The 24,229-nt window shown below is 43.1% G+C and overlaps 1 protein-coding gene across 2 annotated transcripts in view; it reads left to right on the top strand.

Annotated features, from left to right (window-relative positions):
• The window catches only part of LOC115099285, a 187,648-nt gene that overhangs the window by 57,276 nt on the left and 106,143 nt on the right, over positions 1-24,229 (top strand). For both annotated transcript variants that reach the window (XM_029616840.1, XM_029616839.1), the window contains exons 4-7: positions 6,344-6,428; positions 12,773-12,834; positions 14,860-15,048; positions 17,418-17,500. In XM_029616840.1, coding sequence (XP_029472700.1) covers positions 6,344-6,428; positions 12,773-12,834; positions 14,860-15,048; positions 17,418-17,500 — 419 coding nt within the window. The remainder of the gene's footprint in view (positions 1-6,343; positions 6,429-12,772; positions 12,835-14,859; positions 15,049-17,417; positions 17,501-24,229) is intronic.

Below are 24,229 nucleotides of genomic sequence, written 5' to 3'. Positions count from 1 at the left end.
ACCGCACTGTTTCTACCGCGGCCTTACTGGATCGACCTGTTTGTGTTCGAATGGAGATGGAAGAGTGGGATCAGATTTGGTTGAGTTTATGGAGATGCTCTCAGTCCTTAGATATCATAGAGCAACTATACAGAATTATGTTGCAAACATATTTGGTCTCCGCTCGATTTAAGTAAGATTAGAAGGGATGTGTCTGATTTATGTTGGAGAGCTTGTGGCCAGACAGGTTCCTTAGCACACACTTCATACTTTTGGCCTGTGCTCGCTGGTTTTTTGGAAAGAGGTGGGGGAAGCAGTCCAGGCAATGCGCTTGGTTGAAGTGTCAGATGACCCCAGAGTATTCATTCTGTTCTGGCCAGCTATTTTAAGCAATATCCAGGAAAGTGATTTGGTCTTTATTTATTTTATTTATTTAGACTTTTTATATACCGTCAATCCATGGATAGATCACAATGGTTTACAAAGTGACATTCCTATTTATAGATTCAGCAAACAAACAACAAAGAATGGTTGCAGAGTTGGTATTAGTGGATAGGTAATATTAGGTATTAATATCCTTCTAGAAACAATTTCTAGTACATATGGAATTAAACTAGTACATAAGGCAATGAATATTGATCTTTACAAACAAAATGGTAGTTTTCACATCTTAGTCAGTGAGTTGTTTGGAGAATTTTGCATGCTCTCATTTGATTTATTCTTCATGATACAATTATTATTTTGGTCCTTCTAGTTTTGTGGTTCTGTCTAATTTGATCTTTTTAAGTTAAATTAAATGTGTTTCTGAAAAGCCATGTTTTAAATTCACTTTTGAATTTCTTTTTGTCTGGTAAAATATGCAGCGCCTCAGGCAGAGAATTCCAGAGCTTTGAAACCGCTATGGAGAATACTCGATCTCTTATTTGCATCAAATGTGTGCTCCGTATTATGGGAATAGTCAATAGACCTTTATTTTGAGATCTTAATGTTCTCTGAGGATTGTAAGGTTGTAGTTTCACTCCTAACAAGCTGGTGTTATTGGAATGGATGATTTTGAATATTATCATTAGGACTTTATAGTAGATTCTGGATTGTACTGGTAACCAATGCAGTGCCATCAATGAGGGTGTAATGTGATCATATTTCCTAGATCCCAATATTATTTATTTAATTTATTTATTTATTGGTTTTTATATACCGGCATTCATCCAGGGATATCGCGTCGGTTTACAGTAAAAAAACAAAACAAAACGTCAGAGCGTTGTACATAGAACATGGTAGTAATAATTATGAACTAATATAAAATAACTATGAAAATAGAAACGTAGTACATATAACAAGTTTATAATAATTTTGAACCAGTATATAATAATTAACAGGGAAAGACTAGGTAGTTTAAACGGTAGAATATAGATTAAAGGGAAAGGGGGAGAGGGGAGGAGAAGGGAGGGAGGGTAGTGAGGGAGGAAGAGGGGGAGGAGAAGGGAGGGAGGGTAGTGAGGGAGGAAGAGGGGGAGGAGGAAGCGAGGATAGGACAAGGAGAGGGACTTAGAAGAGTTGCATCATGGAAAAGGCAGAGCAACGTGGATAATGTTTAAAGTGCTTGTAAGGTAGGTGGAAGGTGTTGAGATGAAACAGGAGGGATCATGTGTAGGCTTTAGTAAATAGCCAAGTTTTCAGATTTTTTTTAAAGATTTTCGGGGACTGTTCAAGCCTTAGTTCAGTGGGCATAGAGTTCCATAAGGTAGGGCCAGCTAGGGACAAGGCGCGGGCCTTAGAGGAAGAATATTTATAGAGTTGGGGTGAAGGGGCTTGTAAGGTAGCCAGGTATGAATTTCTGATCGGCCTGTTAGAGGTATGAAATTGCAGAGAATTATTGAACCAATTCATTTCTGGTTTGTGAAGGGATTTGTGTATGAGGGTTAAAACCTTATATTGAATACGATAGTGAATGGGTAGCCAATGTAATCGTTTAAGAATGGGTGTAATATGTTCCTTAGAAGTAGTGTTAGTAAGAATGCGAGAGGCTGTGTTCTGTAGAATTTGTAACGGATTGATGGAGTTTTTGGGAAGTCCTAATAGCAGGGCATTACAGTAGTCAATTTTAGAGAATAACATGGCTTGGAGTACGGTGCGGAAGTCTGCGAAATGTAGTAGGGGTTTTAGTTTTTTTTATTGTGTGGATCTTGAAAAAACATTCTTTCAGTATTGTGTTGATATATTTCTTGAATGTCATATGGTCTTCTATTATTACTCCCAAATCACGAAATAGTCGTCTTGCTGCAGCATTCTGAAATAGTTGCAGTGGTTTTAAATGACTTGCTGGAAGACAGAGAAGTAAGGAGTTACACTGGTCAATTGAAATCCAATTCCAATCTGACCCACTCCCTCTGGATCATCTCTTGGGGCACTACCCTTAGTAGGGCTAAAATCACAGTTGTGCACAATCTCTGGAATAGACCAAATGGCATAGGTTCTACATTACTACAAACTTACTTTAAAAAAAAAAACCATACAGAAGGACTGTTTTTCATCTGGCTAGAAGTGTGTCTATAAATTGTTGACACATTCCTGGTGCAGGTTACCCTCCAGTGCATACAGGAGTCAGTCCTGTATTCTGGGTTATTCAATGTAGGCTAGATTTTCATTCTTACGCGCGCGGGGTACACCCGATTTTATAACATGCATGCGCTGCCGCGCACATGTTATAAAATCCAGGGTCGGCGCACGCAAGGGGGTGCACACTTGTGCACCTTGCGCGCACCAAGCCCGAGGGGAGCCCCAATGGCTTTCCCCGTTCCCTCCAAGGCCGCTCCGATTTCGGGAACTTTTTTTTCGGTCCCCCCAACCTTCCCCTCCCTTCCCCTATCTAACCCACTCCAACTGCCGGAGCGCCATCCCCTGACACCGGCTGCTGTGCCAGAGGACTCGGCCCTGCCCCTGGACCATCGCCATGCCCACGGCCCCACCCCCGGACCACCCCTTTTTCGAAGCCCCGGGACTTACGCGCGTCCTGGGGTTTGCGCGCGCCGCCGAGCCTATGCAAAATAGGCTCGGCATGCACAGGGGTAGGTTTTCGGGGGTTACATGCGTATATTACGCTCGTAACCCTTTGAAAATCTAACCCTGTGTTTTCTAATGGTTTGCAATGATAAACTAGGGAGTGGTACAGCAGAAAAGATCCTAACTAAATATGCTAGTACATCAGAGGGCCAAGAAAAGTGTTATTTATTATAAATATAAACTATATTCATATAGTAATAAATGTGGTAAATTTTTGGCTAACCTGGTAAGGGCTAGTGGAGGCCCGAGGTTTATAACTTCCCTCAGGAACAAGAAAGGTAAACAAGTTATGGAAAATAAAGAGAGAGCTAATACAATAATGGAATATTACAAAAAACCTGTATAGCTGTGAGGACAATGACTTTGCTAAGGGGAGAGAATTTTTGCAAAAGACCATTTTACCATGGATCTCAGATCAATTAGCTTGGTTGACTCCTCCAGTTGCTGATAAAGAAGTCAGGGTGCAAATTCGACAAATCTAAACCATTAAAAGCCCCAGGCTCGGATGGATTCAGTGGTGAATTCTATAAAATTCTGCTAGATCATATAGTTCAGCCGCTCAATAATATGAAAGGGGATATGTTCTGAAGGAGAAAATTTGGTTCAGATAATTGTCATTCACAAAAAGGGTAAGTAGGAATCCTCACCATTCTCTTATTGACCCATATCTCTTTTAAACTTTTAGCAAAACTTTGGGCAGACAGATTGGCAGTAATTATGCCCAAACTGATTAACTGTGGTCAAGTGGGCTTTGTGTGGGCTTAGAAGTGCCTTGATGAATGTCCGCTTGATACTGTCTGCAATGACTCGATGCAGACAACAAGGGGAGCTCTTTCTAGTGGTCAGTTTTGATGCCAAAAGGGTTTTCAAAAGAGTCGATTGGGCCTATTTGTTTGAAGTCATGGGAAATATGAGTTTGATAGGTCAGTTTCAAAAGGTAGTATGTCTGCTTTATTCTAACCCAAGGGCATTTCTTGTGGCTAACAGCACTTGCTCTGATATCTTTAATATTGGGAGAGGAACGAGTCTTGAAATTAATAGCCATTGGGAGGCGGGTGATACTGCGCTTATGGGGGAAAACACGGGCCCCCACGATTGAAGAGTGGCTAGCAGAACTATGTAAATGGATGGAGATGTAACTGCTATCAGCTAGGGGAAGCTTTCAGTAATGCAGAAGCTTTGGGAACTGGTAGCACGATGCCATGAAGAATCTCCTTATTGTGAATGCAATATATGTTATTATATGATGCCTTTTATATTATTATTATTGTTTTATTTGTTTTAATTCATCTGTACTATTTTGTACATATTAGTTATTATATATGTAGCGCTATTTTTTTTTAGTTGTCTGTTTCCAGTCACCCGACTGTAGTTGTAAATTGTCAATTTCTTATACTCTTCAGGGAGGTTAGGGAGAGGGTGGGAAGAAAATTGAAAATGCTAAGGGGAGGCTTTCTTATGGAGTATTATGATCAGGGCAGTCATGGTGTATAGTTAGTAAATTGAGGTTATTGTTATTACTGCTAAAGTTTTTAGGTTTACTAGTTATAATGGAGAGTCCTTATTTCACACTGGATCTGTTAATTCTACTTTTTGGTTGCTCCACTGTATGTTTATCTTTTGATGCTCTGGATGTTATCCATGTTTAATAAAATATTATAAACAAAAAAAAAGGGTACAGCTGCATCAGAATCTGCTGCAGTTTGGCGTGAACAACCACCAGTCCAACAAAACCCACAGCAGACTCCCACAACAGTATAATTTTTAATTTAATTTAAAAAAGCTGACATTTTATATGCAGAGCATGGAGAAATCCATGGATTTCCATAAAAGATAATCAGGTGGAAATCTCTCTGCTTGGTTTTGTTCTGCTCTGGATCTCTATTTTTCCCTGTGCTGATATTCTTAGGAAAGTTCCAGCTCTTTTTTCAGATGGGGGGGGGGGGGGGGCGGGGTGTCAGACCATGTAAGAACATGTTCTCCAAGTATGTAATGAATTCATAAAGTAACTAAAAAGTGTGATAAATGTGACTTTCTCCTTTAAGCTGAGACAATATGATTGGAGAATCATAGAACAGTTAAACATAACTACTCAAAAATCCCATTACCATAACCTGATTTTTCTACCACTTGGGCTGCTCTAACATTTTAAAACTACGAATAATTCACTGGAACAGACTTTAAGATGCACTATTTTTAGCTTTGGATTTTATCAATGGGATCTGTGTACAACCTAGCTTGATGGACTCTCTACCTGGTAACATCAATCTAGGTTGAGAGAACATTGCACAAATCTCATCTTTGGGTGAGTGTCCTCACTCCGAGGGTCATCAAATCTTCACTAGAGAGCACTGTTCTGTTCGTACGTCTCACTTTGAATGTCAAAGTGGCCCCTAACCCCCTACACTAATACTTAAACCTCACCTTGAGTTACTAGGTGGGCCTCCCATAGGGATATAAATACCTATCTAGTGTGAGTACATCATGGCCTCTCTCTCTCCCTCACAACACTGCTGAAAATGGCAAGCCCACCCCTAACTCCTCCTCTTTTTCAGATTTGCATCACACCATATGATATGGTGCTATCAATGCAAAAATGCCTTATGGCAAGGACAAGAGTGATGAGAGCATTCAGGATGCTGCTTTTTTTTTTTTTTTCATTGTGATCACCTACCAGGTGACTGTGAATTCACAACCGGTAATAAGTGATTTTGCAACTCTGAAATAATTTGAGGTGTAATCAAAGACATAAAAAAATATAAACAATATAAATTATTTTACAATTTATGATCAGACTTTGACTATTTGGCCATTTAAACCATTGCATAGCCAGTACAGCATAGACTAAGATAATTAATACATTTTTCTGTTATGTTTGTACTTTGCTAATGAAAAGCATGTAATGATACATGCGTATAGACTTTGGAGCACCTGAGGACATTTCATTTTAATCTTTTCTCCTGTCTCTAGGGGAGTTGACTGATTTATAAAAGTATGCTGCTAGTTATTTTTGGCTTCTTAGTCGAGTTCTAAAGATTTTTAAATTCTATGCAATTACAGGAAACATTTATACTGGAATTGTGACATAAATCATCCTCATAGGAGCAGTCACAGTCATTGTGCAGATTCCTGCAGAGGTGAATAAGAATGGTAAACTGAAATAAATGAAAGACTGGCATGGCTAATGCTAATGGCTCAATAAGATTCTTAAAATCATAATGGTGGCATTTGATATACAAATGCTAGTTCTATAATACCAAAATATTTCGGTTCATAATATTAAGTCCTTTTCTTTTTTTAGAAAGGATGTGCAGCCGGATGCCGTTCCAGAACCTGCTTCCATACACCAGTGTTAGCAAGAAGAGCTTATGCTAATGTAAAATGTGGTAAGATGCATTCTTTCTCTAGCTGGATTCATCCTGTAAGATGGAATTGGACCTGCACTGGCACTGAGCTGATTTCAGATGGGGCATGATAACTTTTCAGATAGTCTCTTTCTAAATGGGGCCACAATGAGTTTACCCTGTGTAGCAATCTAAAACCACTCAAGTGAAAGGGAAGCTGACATTTATTGCATTTGAGACCTGTGAGCTGGGCGAATGGAATCCCAGGAAAAGAGCCATATACGTGAAAGGAAAGCCTTGAATAAGATGATTACCCAGCCAAGAGAATGTGCCCCTTTGCATGGCTAAAAGATACGTTTTAGACTGAAGGATATTGTGAACTAGCTTACCCTGAAAAGGGTTCTCTGCTAATGCTGACTTGCATCAGCTTTGAGCCAGCTGTCATTTCCAACTGGAAACAGAGTCCACGGATTTTGTCGCCCATGAAATATAGAATTTTAAATGCTTGCTGCTTCAAACTATTTTCCTTGCCCTAAATAGTAAAGAGAATAAAACTGATATTCAAAATGGTTTGGCTGGCTAACTTTTGAAGTTAGCTGGAATAAATGCCAAGGTTTGAATTTTCTATCCCACTGAGAGGTTCAATTTTAACCGGTTAACATTTTGCCAGAAAAGAAAGAGGCATGGCTTAAATTATGCTAGCTAGAATTAAAAATCACTGCTAGCTGGATAAAGTTATCTGACAAACTCTGGTTGGAAAAATTTGCAGGCTTAAAATAGCTGGTTAAAAAAAACAAACCTCCTAGAGGCTGAGCAGCAGCTGATCCACCATCCTGTCCTCCAATATAATTACAAAATATAAAAATTTGGCACAGACAAACAGACTCACCTCTTCAAATAAGTACAAAACATAAAGCAACCAAGCAGCCCTGGTTATACCCCTCAATATAATTTTAAATTATCAACTGGTGAGCAGTGCTGATTGCCCTCCCAACCCTTCCACCATCCTTTACCTTTAAAAAAAATGTGATCTCTCTATCCTCAAATATATAGAAACTATCCCAAATATAGAGCAAGGGCAGGAGAGGCTGTGATCTGCTCTTGCTCTTGCTCTGCTGAATAGTTCTGACAGCTAACTGCACTTAGTATTAATTTATTCGCTGTACTCGGGCAAAGTTTGGCCCCTTCACCTACAACTTGTTCATTGACCTTTTCTCATTAAAATCGAGAACAAATGCTTTTGAATGGACTTACTTCATTTTCACTTGAAACTGATTTTCACCCATAAAATCCTGGATTTTTCCATAGTTGACAGTTGGTTTAATCCAATATTCACCCTAATTTTAGGCTGATTAAAATGCTGCTCCAGAGCTCAAAATGCAGAGTTTCAAGGCCTTCAGCCATTGCTGTAAGCCAAACCGTATGCTGTGTTTGAAGTCCCCCTCCCCCGCCAATGAAAGTGCTCACCCTCCTGTGCCGCCCACACCATGTTTCAAGCCCCAGTGCCTCACCCCCTAAGCAGCCACAGTGCCTGCTCCCTGGTGCCACAAATTCATTTGAAGCAGGCCCTGTCCACAGAAGCACTTCCCGGCAGACACCCTGGCCCTGCACAAAAGCAGAAGTGCAGTGCCCCAGAGCACAGGAGCGTCAGTAAGCACGCTGCTGAAGGAGAGAAGAGAAGCCTGAAGCCACCACAGGTAAGGATAAATGCTGCTGCAGTGCTGAGGGAAGGGGAGAGAGGGAAATTCTCAGCAAGGGGGGGAGGGGGAGAGAGGGACATACGGGGTAGAGATGGGGATTCTACCGAGTGAGCGAGTGGGAGAATCTGCGTGTCCTGGCTTCTGTTCAGCAAAATAAATTCCAATACTCACCCAGAAAAATGAAGTCATTTTTTTCCAGCTGATTTTAGCCTGTTTTTATTCTTGTCATAATAAAGCCTGACAAATTCCCGGGAAAAGTAAAAAAAAAAAAACAACCCAATAAAAACCGAAAATGAAGGTCTCTGCTTATTTTATTAATTTTAAAAATAACAAAGTCAAGTAAAAATACCTTGTTACAGAAACCTAGGTGCATTCCAGACATTACAAAAGTACAAAAAGAAATACAAATAATAACGAAGGCCTAGAATACCATCACTTTAAACCTGCAAATCGTAAACATAGGAGATAATCAAAAAGTAAAACAAAGATTACAAAGAAACTGGAATTTAGGTATGGCATGAGCTAAAATTCCTAAAATGGATTAAATGATGATATTTCTGTTTAGCACTATATCTAGCTCAGGCAATTTATGACAATCTAAGAAAAGATCTCAAAAGCTCTGGGACAAAGAAAGCATATTTAGAGCCATTATACTGTATTTAATCACACATTTACATGGGTAACACAACATGAAGGAAGTGCCTAATGAGCAAACCTCCTGTCTCATTCCTAGAAAAAGCTTTTTACGTTGCAAAGTAACTCTAGCCAGATCAGAATATATCCATATTCTATGCTCCAAAAATAATGCGTTCATCTTACAAAAGTATAAACGCATAATCATACTTAAATCTTGTTCAAAAACAAAGAAATTAAGGAGTAGATTTTAAAAGGTGAGCGCGGGCGTACATGTGCACACGCTACCCGGCACGCGCACATGTACGCCCAATTTTATAACATGCGCGCACATGTTATAAAATCGGGGGTCGGCGGCCGCAAGAGGTTGCACAATTGTACACCTTGCGTGCGCCGAGCCACGCTGCCTTCCCTTGTTCCCTCCCAGGCTGCTCCAAAATCAGAGCGGCCTGGGAGGGAACTTCCCTTCCTCCTTGCCTGACCTTCCCACCCCTTCCCCTAACATTTTCCCCCAGCCCTACTCTAACTCCCTGCTTCCGGGCAGGCGCAAGTTGCGCGAGCTGGCAGCCTGCTGGCACGCGATCCTCTGACACAGCAGCAAATGGCCGCTATGTTGGAGGCCTCTGGCCCCACCCCTGCTCCGCCCCCAGACTGCCCATTTTTGTAAGCCCCGGGACTTATACATATCCCGGGGCTTTACGTGCGTCGCTGCATAACCCCCCCTTCACCCGTAAATCCTCTGGATTTACGCGCAATGGGGCAGATTTTATAACCTGCACATGCGGGGTACATTTGTGCACGCTACCTGGCACGAACAAATGTACACCCAATTTTAGAAAATACGGCGTCGGTGCTCGCAAGTGGGTGCACATTTGTGCACCTTGCAAGCGCCGAGCCCTAGGGGAGCCCGATGGCTTTCCCCGTTCCCTCCGAGGCCGCTCCGAAATCAGAGCGGCCTCGGAGGGAACTTTCCTTCCTCTTCCCCCCACCTTCCCCTCCCTTCCCCTATCTAACCCACCTCTCAGCCCTGCCTAAATCCCCCCCTACCTTTATTTCATTAGTTACGCCTGCCAGAGGCAGGTGTAACTTGCTTGCGCCAGCCAGCTGCCGGCGCACCATCCCCCAGCACAGCCTCTGTGCTGGAGACCTCGGTCCTGCCCCCAGACCGCCCGCGGACCGGCACCCCGCCCACATCTCCATCCCTTCCCACCCCTTTTTCAAAGCCCTGGGACATACGCGCACCCTGGGCTTGTGCGCGTCGCCGAGCCTATGCAAAATAGGCTCGGCTGCGCAGGATCAGGTTTTCGGGGTTATGCGCGTAACCCTTTGAAAATCTGCCCCATAGAGCTTTTAAAATCCGGCCCTAAGTGTGCCCCTAGTACATTCTTCTGATCCAGATTTCTCCAAAAAAGCTGTTAAATTCATATCAACTGATGATTGAGCTTCACCTCTTACATCCCCTTCAGCTTTTCCAAGTTTTGCTGCAGGGAGAAAAAAAAATATTGTGTTCACTGGTAGAAGTGTATCTGCTGATAGATCTAACACCTCCATCAAATAATTCTTAAACGTTTCATGAGGCAGAGTACCAGGAACTCTGGAGAAATTCAACAGCCATAAATTCAATCATCTATTATGATTCTTGACAAATTCCATCTTCCAATGAATCACTTCCTTATCCTGTATAGCAGATTAACTTCTTTAATGTCCTTGAGTTTTTGCTCCAGTTGTCCAATCTTCCCCCTCTGCTTCTAGTGAGAAATTTTCTGACCAAGAACCAGCATTTGTACTTAAGAAGCCAATAAATTAATCTCACTGAAACATTTAACCAAGGAGTTATCTAGTTTAACCAGTGCTAGCCACAGGGAATCCAAGGCCACCATAAGAAGTTTATCAGGTAGACAGTGGAACTCGCCAAGAGAAGATGAATCCAAAATAAAGCTCCCTCTTGGATCTAATCCTCTCTAATGCGTTGAGAGAGCTCTGCCATCTTCCTGCTCAAAACCGGCTTAATCCAACACTCTAGAATGGATGAAACATCGGAAGAATCTCTTGTGTGCATTTCTACTTCATCTGAAAGATGCCAAGGATGGGGGTCCCATTACATTCACACAACTGACATTATTGATAAGCTCCAGCACAGTGGCACAATCCAGGGCACCTCTCTGTGACAGCAGGAGATGCAGATCCAAAGAGCTCAATGAGATCTTCCTCAGGGGAATCCGGATCTCCTCCTCTGGAGTTGCCAGAGGGAACCAAAGAGCCTTGAAGAAGTCTGTGGATAGTGAAGGAGTCGATCCTCTGCCGAAAAGGTGTTTTGAAGGCATACTACCAAGAAAACTAATACAAGAAACAGATTCAGCAGCAGAGATCTCCGATGGCATTATCTCTCACTCTGACTTCTGAATAGACTGAATCTACAAGTCAATATTCCAATCAAATCTTTATCAAGCAGTCTAGCCTTGCCACTCAATCAAAACTGAAACTTGCAACATGCATTCTCCCATTAGTCAGCAATGGCTAATAAAATGCTTACCATATATCTAACCCTGCACTTTTCAGTGACAAGTATAGGATAGAAATGATAAAGACACATTTTCTCAATCAAAATCTATTACAATCTGCCTTGTTAAACATTGGGAATATTGTAAATTTAAATAGTGAATTTTGGGTATAATTTTAATGCATAGGTTTTGTAACTCAAGCTGTCTATAAATACAGTTTTTTTAAGGTAGTAGTTATGTAATAGGGGTGTGCATTCGTTTTCAACTTAAATGGAAAATGCAACTTTTTTTTTTTTTTTGACTTAAAAAAAAGATGAGGCGTAAACGATCAGATTTCCAACTTATTCAACATAGCTATGTTGAATACGTTGGAAATCGCGATTGTTGATCTAAATACAAATTTAAACCCCTCACCCTCCTTAATCCCCCCCCCCCCAAGACTTACCAAAGCTGGCCAAAAGTTCCGTGAGGGTCCGGGAGCGACGCGTGGGGAATCACGTGACGCCGCGTCACTCTGACGTGGCGCCGACGTCACGTGATTCCCCTCGGGTTCGCTCCCGGAACCCTCGTTGGGCTCAAAAGAAACTTTTGGCCAGCTTGGGGGGGCCTCCTGACCCCCCCAAGCTGGCCAAAAGTGCCTTTTGGGCCCAACGAGGGTTCCGGGAGCGAACCCGAGGGGAATCACGTGACGCTGCGTCACTCTGACGTGGCGCCGTCACGTGATTCCCCTCGGGTTCGCTCCCGGAACCCTCGTTGGGCTCAAAAGGCACTTTTGGCCAGCTTGGCGAGGCCTCCTGACGTCACGTGACGCCGTGTCACTCTGACGTGACGCCGACGTCACGTGCTCCTTGCAAAGGAGCTCAGGAATGGCGTCCTGACCCCGCTGGACCACCAGGGAGTTTTGGTAAGTCTTTGGGGGGGGGGGGGATTAAGGCGGGTGAGGGGTTTAAATTTTTATTTGCACATATGGACATAGACTCAACTTATGGAATTCTCCATAAGTCCATATTGACCGCAAATGGGACCCCCATTCGACTTATGGACTTATGAACTTAAACTTTTGGTCTGCACATCCCTATTATGTAATGCATATTTTTTTTTTATAATTGAGGGGGAGAGAGCTGGGAATTTTGTCCAGCTCAATTGCACAATTTGAACTGACTTCTAATGGGCTAATGGGTAATTAGCCTTCACTTGTAATGGCCTGCGCTTACTTTCCCCATTTTTAACTTTCCCTTCTGGTTTAGCATAGCCGTGCCAACAGTCCTTATTCAGGCGCACAGATTTCAACTCCCTCTAGAACTTAGTACAAGTGCATCCTGAGTCTGGCACCTGGTGTCACAGTTGAGTGATGACTGGAACTCCCTTCCCCAACTGTAATGCATTTTTGTATGAAGTAAAGATTAAAATCCTGATATACTCAGGCTTGTCTTCCATTCCTTGTCCATAAAAATGCTTAGTAAAACAGACCCTTATTTAGAAAGTATTTTACTGTAAGAGCACTTTTTAATGCTAAAACCAAATCATATTTTTTCTTCTTCACTGTTTCTAGGCAGCATGAAGAAAGCAATGGAGGATGCTGAAATGGCCATTATTTTGGACAGTTTTAACCCTGTAGGTTTGCACATTTAAGAGAGCAGAACAACTAGGAAGGAAGATGTCATAATATTATGCAAATTAAATAACTATTGTATAGGGCAGAAACAGTACGAAAAGCCCACAAAACAGTTTGCTTGCCCGGTATTTGCAGTGATATGAGGAAAGGGGCAGAGCTCTCGAAAGGAAGTCACAAATTTATTGTTAGTTTAATAAATATGCATCATCCACAATGTATTTGACCTTTGTTTCTAAGTGGTCATTTATCAAAGTGCTATACAGCATTTTCGCATACAAAAACCGCCTTTAACGCATGCGAAAATGCCTTAATGCAAGTGAAAACACGTTCAAAAGCACCATAACACATGGTGTGATGCAAATGAGAAAAAGGGGAGTGTATTGGGGTGGGAGTTTTGGCCAAGTGGGCTGGGCTCACAGTTTTGTGAAGCCATGTAATAGGGCTTTATTGCATGTTGTGATGTTTTTAAGGAGAGAGAGAGAGAGAACCTAGCCATAATGCCCTCATACTAGATAGGTATTTATATCTCTATGGGAGGCCCACCTAGTAATTCGAGGCGAGGTTTAGGTATTAGTGTAGGGGTTAGGGGCCACTTTGACATTCAAAGTGAAATGTATGAACAGAACAGTGCTCTCTTGTGAAGATTTGATGACCTTCACATCAAGCTAGGTTGAGAGAACCATTGCACAAATCTCATCTTTGGGTGAATTTCCTCATTCCGAAGGTCATCAAATCTTCACAAGAGAGCACTCTCTCTCTCTCTCTCTTTCTTTTGTGGTAGGAGGGTCTTGATAGCTAGGCTGGCTCTCCAGGAGCTTAAAACTACTACACATTGTCCCCCCAGTGGTTGTATGTAGGAAAATACCATAAAAGACACCCCTCTTCCAATCACATGTAATATTTAGTGGATTTTGATAAATCCAGGCCTAATTGAACTAACATGGCAACTATGCCACTTTATTCCTTGCACAGATTGGAAATGGCACATCTTTTGCCCAGGGATATCATTTCTTACATATTCAAGAAGGGAAAACATTCAACAGAAAAGACAGTGCAAGGCAAAAATCCCAGCAAAAAGTTTGCCTGAAGGTGCTAAATTTAAGAATGCAAGAAAACTTAAATCTGGCCCTTAGTTGGGTTGATATGGAACTAAACCACTACACATTTTCACAGTTGATTGTGATAAGACCCATGCTGATAGTATTTATTTCCTCCTAATTTTCTTTTTAGGGACAGGAGATGCTAGTGAGTTCAGAGTTCTCCTGTATCTCCCACAGCAGCAATTCACTTCCCAAGTAGCATCAGCAAGGGGCATTTTCGCTCAGTAGAGAGAAACGTGCTTTGTGCCACCTTACTGCTGCTGTCTGCTTCTATTGCTTTCATAGCTTTTAAACTCTGGCTTTTGGTCTCCCTTTCAAAACAGCTCCAATACTAAGGGTGAGAAGGCTGTACATTTTTAGTTTGTTTTTGTTTCATGGAGGGACATGGGGAGTTTCCAGCCAACTTTTTTTTTTCATTGGGATGGGCTTTTTTCATTTTTTTTTTTCAGGGTTTTTTTGTTTTTGGAAATAGCACACTGTTTCTGAATAGTGCATTGCTCAAAAAATGGTGTGCTCTATTTGTGGATAGTGTGAACTATTCCATGATATTGCGTGCTATTTCCTGAACAGAACCCCTCCCCACCCCCAGGGATTTGTTTTATATGAGAGGAACAGAACTGAAAATGGGCTTTTTTTTGGTTCAGATTCCTTATTTGTTTCAAACATACGTTCACTGTCATCTGAGAATACATAAAGCAGAGACAACAGCAGTTATTGTCTCACGAGCAGGAAATTTCTTTTCAATGCATGTTTTTAAGACATTAGATCGATGCGCAGACTTATGAAATGTTGCTTCTTTGCAAACATTTCTCTAGCTCTCCCCCTGGCACATTTTTTACCCATTGGAAATACCAGTGATAAACTTTTTTATGCGTGTGCCCTTTAGCCTTAGGAAGAAGCAATGCTGAATGTTCTGTTTTCTAGGATGTTTACTGTGTCAGAGCTTTGGTTTGGAGTACCATGCAGAACAAGACGAAAGCGGTTGTGGATTTAAGCCATGGCCTTCGTTTGAACTCATCTCACGCTGGTGCTTTGGTTTTAAGAGGAGCCCTCCTGAAATCTCTGATGGGAAGAAACCGTTCACCTGATGTGAGGATTCGAGATCATGAAAAGGTCATATTTCCTGTTTACAAAATGTTTTATAAATTAGGGCTTCTGATTTTCAGTTAAAACTGAAAACTGATGGGGAAATTGGGCTTTTTTGGTTGTAACAAAAAAAACAAAAAACCCAAAAACAAAATAGGCCTACCTTGCAGGCTGCTGCAAGTCAAGAAACACACAAGCAGCATCCAGATGAGGTCATGAGAGCAGGCCGACAGGGAAGCCCAAGCCCTGCTGGCAGAAGGAGGAGCAGACTGCCAGGAAGCCTAAGCCCAGATAGTCAAAGAAACATGGGGAGGGGAGGGAGTGCGCTGATAGGGAGATGGCCAAAGGAGAAACAGGCTGGAGGTATGAGCAGGGAAGGAAAGGAAAATGCAATAGTGAAGTGGAATGAGGAGGGGAGGGAAAAGGAAAGTGCAGTGCCATGGGTGAGGGAGGAAAAGGTAAAGGGAATTGGGATAGGGCAGTGTGATGGGAAAGTGCAATAGGGAGGGATCCATTTAGCCACACGCCCCAATCACACACACACACACTCCCCAAGCCCCAGTAAAACATCCCCAGCCACTCACCCTCAGTGCCTGTCACTCCCTCCAGCCACACACACACACACACACACATCCGACTACCCCTTCAGTCACACATACACCCATATACACCCTGTCACTACATTCCCTTCCACACCTCTCCCCCGCCCCAGACACACAAACATCCACTGCTACCCCCACTCTACATGCAACCCAGTATGTAAAAATGTGAAGATAAATTGATGTTTTCCTTATTAAATTGAATCCACCTAAAAATACATCAACAATTTTAAATTGTGCTATGAAACTCTGATTAACACCTATTTTTAGTACCTGCCAAATACACCTAATTGCCTGAAAAATAAACCCCTAAATTTGCAAATTGTAAACCCCTACAATTAGAACCCCCTATTTATCATTTGCATTTGAAATACTGGAAGAACAGCTAATAAAGAGCAGGGTTTCTCTGGGGACTTTGAATAACAAGTATATGGTCTTGGGGTGGGATCCAGGGTAGTTAAATGGTGAATTAATAGGCAGCAAAGGGTGGTGGTAAATGGTGCTCATACAAAGTGAGAAGGATGGCCTGGGAAGCCCCATAGGAATCAGTTCTGTGGCCGATTCTGCTAAGTATTTTTGTAATTAACAAAGCAGAGGAGCTTATAATGCAAGCACGTATTTTGCAGATGAAGCTAAGATCTGAAAGAAGTATGGAGGTTTGTCTACTACTCTAATATGGGAAACTTCCCAATCGGCTTGTGTTGTAAGGGCTTGAACTGGTGACAGTGGTGCAACTAGGGCAGGGCGCATAGGACAGGTGCCTTGGATGTATCCTTGAAGAGGATGCAGAAAGCGGGGCAGAGCTCCAGTTATCCAACTGATAATTCAGAATTAAATCTAGTAAGGTAATTATTTTTGTACATTATTCATAGGTGCTAGCACTATGTAGCCCCAAAAGCTCTTGTGGCACACCCTATGAAGAATCCATTCTCCATTATCTTTGAGGTTTTTCTGTTTATTAATTTTGCATTGCTGTTTCTATTACTTATGACTTTACTTAGGCTTTATTGATGTTTTTATTTCATTGATGATCATGTCCTATGTTTTTATTTTTATGTCTTCTGTTTTCCAGTTTTAATATCTTATTGGGTATGTTTAAATTTACATTTTTAAATATCTGGTTTCTTTTTATGTAAACTGCTTGGGCCATGGATGTTTTTTATGGTTGGGATGTTTTTCTTATTTTTGTAATCCACTTTGAGCAGTTCCCCTGAAAATGTGGGATATTAATTGTTAACTGAAAGGTTTTGGGATTATAATATTTGGATTCTGAATCACTATTAAATAAACATATTGAACATCATGAATTATTTCTAAGATAGCTAAGCTCCTCCAATATTTGCAATCAAATCCTTGAATAGGTAAATCTTTTCCAGTGAATTATTTGCACAACTGTCTACAAATACATTTAGAAGACACAATTCTGGCAAAGGCTTAATACAACTTCCCATAATTTCATTTAAGTTTTTTCACCTTTGTAATCCTATCCATAGCAAGCTTTATTATGTGCCTCTAGCATGGTGGAAGGTGAAACTCTTATTAAAAAAAAAAAAAAAAAACACAATTACAATTGCATGGAGCACTACAATTCTCTATCTTAGAAACAATCAATAATGTTATGTAGCAATGTTGTAAAAACTTGCACAATTTTGTAAATCATACACATGTAGCCTGCCAGATTATGCTCCATTCTTTCGTAGTAAACTTTTGTTAATTTTATCCCCATTCGTTCTGGATAATTATCATCCTATTGCAAATTTTTTTTTTTTAATCTGCAATTCCATTTCCCGATACCAGGTTCTTAAAGTACACCATGATGCCTACAGTTTCTTGGATGTGGAAGATTTCAATAGTCCTAAAACAGAACAGTTTTATAACAGGTAGGTGTTGGTATTGTCAGGAGAGTAGAAGAGTTACTGCTAACAAGAAGAAATAAAATTTTTATTTGTTGCAATTGCTTCTTATAACAGAAGCCCTCCTTGGAATGATAAGCAAAGGGTTTCAGGCTATTTAATCACTTTACAATGTTTTATTCTTTATTGGATCTCTTCACTACTTGTATGCAAGAGCAGAAAGTTACATCGTGGTGTTAGTTTGTTAACTGTCGGCATAAACTTAAAGTTAACTAAGCATGAACCTTATACTAGTTTTCAAAGGGAAAGTACATGCAGACTTTCTCCTTGAAAGTTACCCTCTACAATCATACTAATAATATGTACAGGTAGTTTTTCATAACAAATTACACAGACAGTTTTAAAACTTCAAAACTCCGCACATTAAGTTCAAACATCTCTCCATGCCCGACCCCAGGAATGCCTCTGCTCACTGCGGGTAAACACCCATTGCAGCAGGTAAAACTCTATTTCTCCCACATAAATGACTTTGAAAATTAGCCACCACAAATGCTTTCTGACCCAGCAAATATTTTACCAGCAGCAAGGGGCCAAGTGGTCCGCAGAGGTTTGCTCATTGTGAGTTGAAAAAAGACTAAAGGGCATCTGAGTCAAACTCTTTTTATGATTTCTTTACAACTATTTTTAGGTGGTAATTTAGAGCCAAATGAGGAAAGCACTTCATCTGTATTGAATTAAACTGCAGTATGGAAACATTCCCATTTCCAGACATAGCATCACCATGACTTCCTAGTTTAAAGCTCTTTCTAGAGAGCTTATTTACATCAAAATGTTAACTATTCCCTTTTCCTCCAAGAAAACCCTTGCATGGAGATTAGGGGTGGCTCAAGGCAATCTGCTGCCTGAGATGAGGGATGAGATGGCGCCTCCCCCTCCCTTTCCTACACACACCCAGACATGCATGCACACATATATTTACACATTCACTCCTCTCCCCGTTCCATACACACATGATACACACACATACATGCACATCCCCACCCTCTCATATACGCACTCACACGCACTCACCATCCACACACATACATGCACATACCCTTACCTACCCACCCTCTCATATACACACACATCCACCCATCCACCCACACATGCACACCCATACATTCACACACATTCACCCTCTCATGCACACATACATACTCATACAGAGACCCATCCACTCCCACCCTCCCTTTCATACACACACCCCTTTCGTACATACACAAACCTACGCATACACACACTCACCGCCACACACTCTCTCATACACACACTCACCCCCACACACACTCTCTCATACAGACACTCCCACCCTCCCTCTCATACACACTCACAAGCATCCCTGCTACCCAAGATAGCCGCCACACTCACATACACACAAATTGTACCTTTTCTTGTACTTCAGCCACCGCCGGCTTGGGATCCGGCAGCGACCCGCAGCACTTTTTTTTTTTTTGGTTTGTTTCTTCACCGCCTCCAGCCTGCGTTGCAGCCTCCTTTCTCTTTCTTTGGCTGCTGCCGGCTTGGGCTCCAGTGGCAGCCCGAGGTCTTTTTTTTGGCCACCCGCGGATTCTTTCTCCTTTGTCCGCCACTGCCAGTCTGGGCTCCGGTGGTGATGGCACGTGGCCTCTTTCTTGTTCGTTGGCCACCACCGGCCCCAGCAGTGGCCTCCCCCCCCCCCGGCTGCGCCCGCAACTCTTCTTTTAATTTCTTGGCAGCTGGACCTGAGCACTGGAGGTGGCCCGCTGCCGCTGGTCTGGGATCCGGAAGTGGGCCTGCGGTCTCCTTTCCTTTTCTTTGGCCGCCACCAGCTTGAGCTCCGGGGGCGGCCCGCGGTGTCTCTCTTTTTTTGGCCGCTGATGGCCCACGGTCTCTCTTTCCCATATTAGAGCAGTAGACAAACTCCATACTTCTGTTGATTCAGGAGGAGTGCATCTCCGCCATGTTAACTGTAATGCTCAACATTTACACACCTGAAAGAGTCTTAAGATCGGCCAACAAAAGTCTTTTCCAGGTTCTTACACCCTGCCCAGGCTCACCTGGGAGACGTTAGTGTATAATCTCAGTGCAAGACAAACAATGTGGAATCTGATGTCTGAACAATTACTACATCAGATACTAAAACGTTCACAAAAGGTCTAAAAACATGGCTATATCAATAGGCTTTTGGCACAGGAAACAAATAACTAATAGGTATGAGAATTAAGGTCTGGGAAAAAGGCTGAACTCATGTTACAAAGTGCAAAAAAAAAAAAAAGAGGAGGAATGGCTGTTTGCTTGAAGCATGAACAAGAGCAGTGTTATGTGAGTGAGATTTTTCTCTCTACATAATATATGAACGTAACTTACAGCTGGGCGGGTGTACACGTACGTGCATGTGCCAGCTCTACCGCATAAGTGGGGGGATTTTATTAGATATGCGCGCCAACGCAGTTGCCAGTTGTCCCAGTCCATTCCCAGTTCGTCCCAGTTAAGGATAGGACTTCCTAACCACCCTAGCTAGATAGCCTCTCTTTTACCTGACCCTTCAAACTCCGCTGACTAGCCCTGACTTTTTTATTTTATAACTTACATGCCATCCGTAGCAGAAGTAAACTTACGCGGTAGGGACCCTGGCACACGCTTATGCGCGAAAATACATACACGCACATTTCAAGTGACCTTCCCGGGCACGCCCATGCCCTGCCCCTCTTTTAACGTGATTTGTGTGCATACCAGGAGATATGTGCATTCTTGGGTGCTTCTTATAATCCACGCAGTGTGCACCGGTCCGAGACATGCGTGTAACTGGCAGCTTTGGCACATGTAGGGCTTTTAAAATTCACCTTATTTGTTTTATGGTGTTACCAATTATGCATGTTTTAATTTGTAAACTGCCTCGATCAATGGAGCGAGCGATCAATAAATATTGTTTAAATACATAATAATTAGGCTTCTTGCATAACTGAAATCACTTAGCATCGTTGTGTGGCTTACAATGCACCCAGTTGTTTGAAATGCTTTATGTATAAGCTGGTATAACATTAGGTGGAGTGGCTGACCCAAGGAATTAGCACAGGGTTTCCAATCTTTTCACCGTTAGCTGACTTGTTCAAGTCAACAGTGGACAAAATCTATCACCACCTGAAAACGATCTGGTAGTAGTCTCAGTTCAGTTGTTAGGAATTTGTGATGAGAACATAAGAATGTAAGAACATGCCATACTGGGTCAGACCAAGGGTCCATGAAGCCCAGCATCCTGTTTCCAACAGTGGCCAATCCAGGCCATAAGAACCTGGCAAGTACCCAAAAACTAAATCTATTCCATGTATATACTTCTTCTCTATCATCATAATTTGGCCCTAATTGGCACCACTGTTGGCAGTCTCAGCAGACAGGCCGAAGAACTGCACAAGTATGAAGACTGAATGACAATGTCGCTTGTTGAGGTTGTCCCCTAAAGTCACGTTGGCAGAATAGCATGGTGAAGCTTGCCTTACTTTTGTCCATGCAGTACCTATTCTGTGGCTAAATGGAGGATTTTGATTTCCAGCACTGTTAAGTCTAGCATCTTTCAGGAAAACTAGGTTCACTAGACAATTAAAATTAAAAAGGATATTACATGACCAAACAGGAATCATTTACCTCCAAGGTAGTTACTTGCCATTGTGAATGATCAGTCATTGGTGATGTGACAAGCCTTTTCCCTATAAACAGGCCGATACAGTAAAATTGGCAGGAGAGCCGGCGCTCCGAGGCGAGCGCCCGCTCTCCCAATGCGCACCCAGGCCACTCTTCTGGGCGCGCGATCCAGTATTTAAATGAGGGCCTGCGGTAAAAAGAGGCGCTATGGATACTAGCTCGTCTCTGGCGCCTCCTTTTTGACAGGAGCAGCGGCTGTCAGCAGGTTTGACAGCCGACGCTCAAATTTGCTGGCGTCGGTTCTCAAACCCGCTGACAGCCACGGGTTCGGAAAACGGACGCCGGCATAATTGAGCATCCGTCTTCCGACCCGCGGGCCGATTTAAAATTTTTTTTTTTAATTTAAAATGTTTTTTAAATTTTGGGGCCTCCGACTTAATATCACTATAATATTAAGTCGGAGGGTGTACAGAAAAGCAGTTTTTTCTGGCACATTTTGCTTCGCTGCACATTTTGCTTTCTAGATCGCGCGGGAATAACTAATGTTACGAGCGCGCGCGGGCGCGGTCGTCTCGGGCGGGTGGTGAGCCCTTGGGCCACGGCAGGACCCCAGGAGGAGCCCAAGGCCACACCGTGGGAGGTGAGCTGAGCAGGCATGGTGAGCCAGGCAGGCAGGAACAGAAGCAGGGAGTCCGACCCTCAGCCGGACCTGCATGCCCATGGTAGCCAACACGGGGAAGTTGACTAATGAACGGTCCTCCGACTGTTCCCGGCCCTTTCGGACCTGCCGCAGGGAACGGCAATGGGCAGCAGGCCGGACAGAGGCGAGGGCAGACAGAGTCCTTAAACAGACGACATCAGACAGGGCAGAAGCATGGTGAGCCAGGCAGGCAGGAACAGAAGCAGGGAGTCCGACCCTCAGCCGGACCTGCATGCCCATGGTAGCCAACACGGGGAAGTTGACTAATGAACGGTCCTCCGACTGTTCCCGGCCCTTTCGGACCTGCCGCAGGGAACGGCAATGGGCAGCAGGCCGGACAGAGGCGAGGGCAGAGTCCTTAAACAGACGACATCAGACAGGGCAGAAGCAGGCTGAAGCAGACGGAGACATCAGGACAAGGGCTGAAGCGAGACACTAGAAGGATCCAGGCGAGTAGGAACTCCGATGCTGGGATACTCACATCCGAAGCCCCCTCGGCTGGCAGAGGAAGACATCAGGGTACGGGCTGAAGCAGACACTGTAGACAAGGCTGGACGGGAACATTGCACTGTCCATCAGGGCGCCCTACTCAGCCCACCCGTGGGACTGAGTCACGGACCACCCTGTCCCAGACGCGCCCTACACAGCCCTGGGAGGCTGGTCGCGGACCACGCTGAGAAGGAGGGCGCGGGGAAGACCCAGGCGAACAGGACTCCGATGCTGGGAAACTCACATCCGAAGCCCTTACGGCTGGCAGGCACAGGAACAAACATCTAGGCAGGGTCAAAGACAGGCATCAAGGCAGAGACACTGGACATCAGGAACATCAAGCAGAGACAGGACAAGGCGCCATCAAACATGGAGGACCTGGATCAGCTAGGTTACAGGCAACTGTAATGCTCAGATCCAAGGCGAAGACACAGTGAACAGAAAGTCCTTAAATACTGGAGGTAGAAGGCAACTCCCTGGGAGGAGCTTGCCAGGACCGCCCACCGCTGGTCCTATAACTAGGGTAGAGAGCTGCGGGCCAGCCCCTAGGGAAGGGCGTCGCCCAACAGAAAGTCCAAACACTGAGGCTGCAAGCCACCGGCATGCCTCAGGAGCAGCTAGGCCTCTCAGGCCCTGGAGCAAGTCCTGGATGATGCGCAGGCGAGGCCCTGGCTTCAGAGCGGCCTCTGGAGGAAGGTAAGAGACCTCCTGCAGCGCAGCAGCAGGGGGGATCGCAACACTAATAGGGCCATCAACATGTATTTGCATGTTGCGGGCACTATTAGTTTCGGGGGGGGGTTGGCCGTGCATTTTCGACATGCTATTACTCCTTATAAGGGGTAAAGCTAGCGCATCGAAAATGCTCAGCCAAACCCGGGCTAACAGTGTGCTCCACTGTTTCGGCCCGAAAAAGAGAAATCTTACATATTTTATTAGTTGATGTTTTTCACTTTATTAATTGTCGTGGCTCTCTGCACCCTCCTTTGTCTGTCTCTCCTTGATTGATGGAGACCAAGAGTATTCAATGATAGATTCTCACTTAATTTTACAAGGTCTGTTTAGCAGGATCACTTGCAAACTCTGAATATTGGGGTTAGCCTGATAACTTATCTGGTCAATTTAACTGTGCCCCCGAATGCCTCTACGTTATTTGGCTAAAGTTTAGTAGGATAATGAGCTATCTGGATAGCATTTAACTGGATAAGTGCCCCAAATATTCAAAAGTCAGCATTTAGCTGGATAACTCACAAGTTATCCAGCTAAATGACTTTGAATGTGGACCCCTCTTTGTCCAAGGCAAATGCCTTTGATAAATCAGGCCTGGAGACATTTTCTATCTGTGTTGTAGTCCCTAATAAAAAAAAGAAAAAGAAATTGTGATTTATTGCCAATAAGCTGCATTCTGATTTCCATCTCTATGATGCCTGAGTGCTACAGGTATTTTCTATATAATATGGAACCATAGCAACCCTGTAAGCAGTTATAGTATAGATGGATTAGGAATGGAATAATCTCAACATTGACCAATCCGGTTACATTGATTCTCATCACTATGTTTGAGCAAGGCTAACAGTGCATACCTTAGCACATTGTGCACTTGGAGATGATGACTTGAAGAGAGGGTGAATGTGCCCTTTACAATAGTCAGATCTCCTGAGTGTGGTACTGGAAAGGAAAATAACCATGATTATAGAATAAGAAAATATTGAACCATGAAGCTAGCATCACCTTTTCTTATTAATGTCTTTGATTATCATATTTCTCATTTCCACTGGATCTAGTTAGATGCACAGGTACAATAGGCTGTTAATGTAATTATTTACTGCATTTACAGTCAAATCTTGATGAAACACATTTGGTGTATCTGAGATTCTTGTGAAATAAAGATGAAAATCTTGTATTATGCA

This window comes from Rhinatrema bivittatum, chromosome 9 (assembly GCF_901001135.1).
Source record: "Rhinatrema bivittatum chromosome 9, aRhiBiv1.1, whole genome shotgun sequence".
Taxonomy (NCBI): domain Eukaryota; kingdom Metazoa; phylum Chordata; class Amphibia; order Gymnophiona; family Rhinatrematidae; genus Rhinatrema; species Rhinatrema bivittatum.
This window is presented reverse-complemented; position numbering and strand designations above follow the sequence as displayed.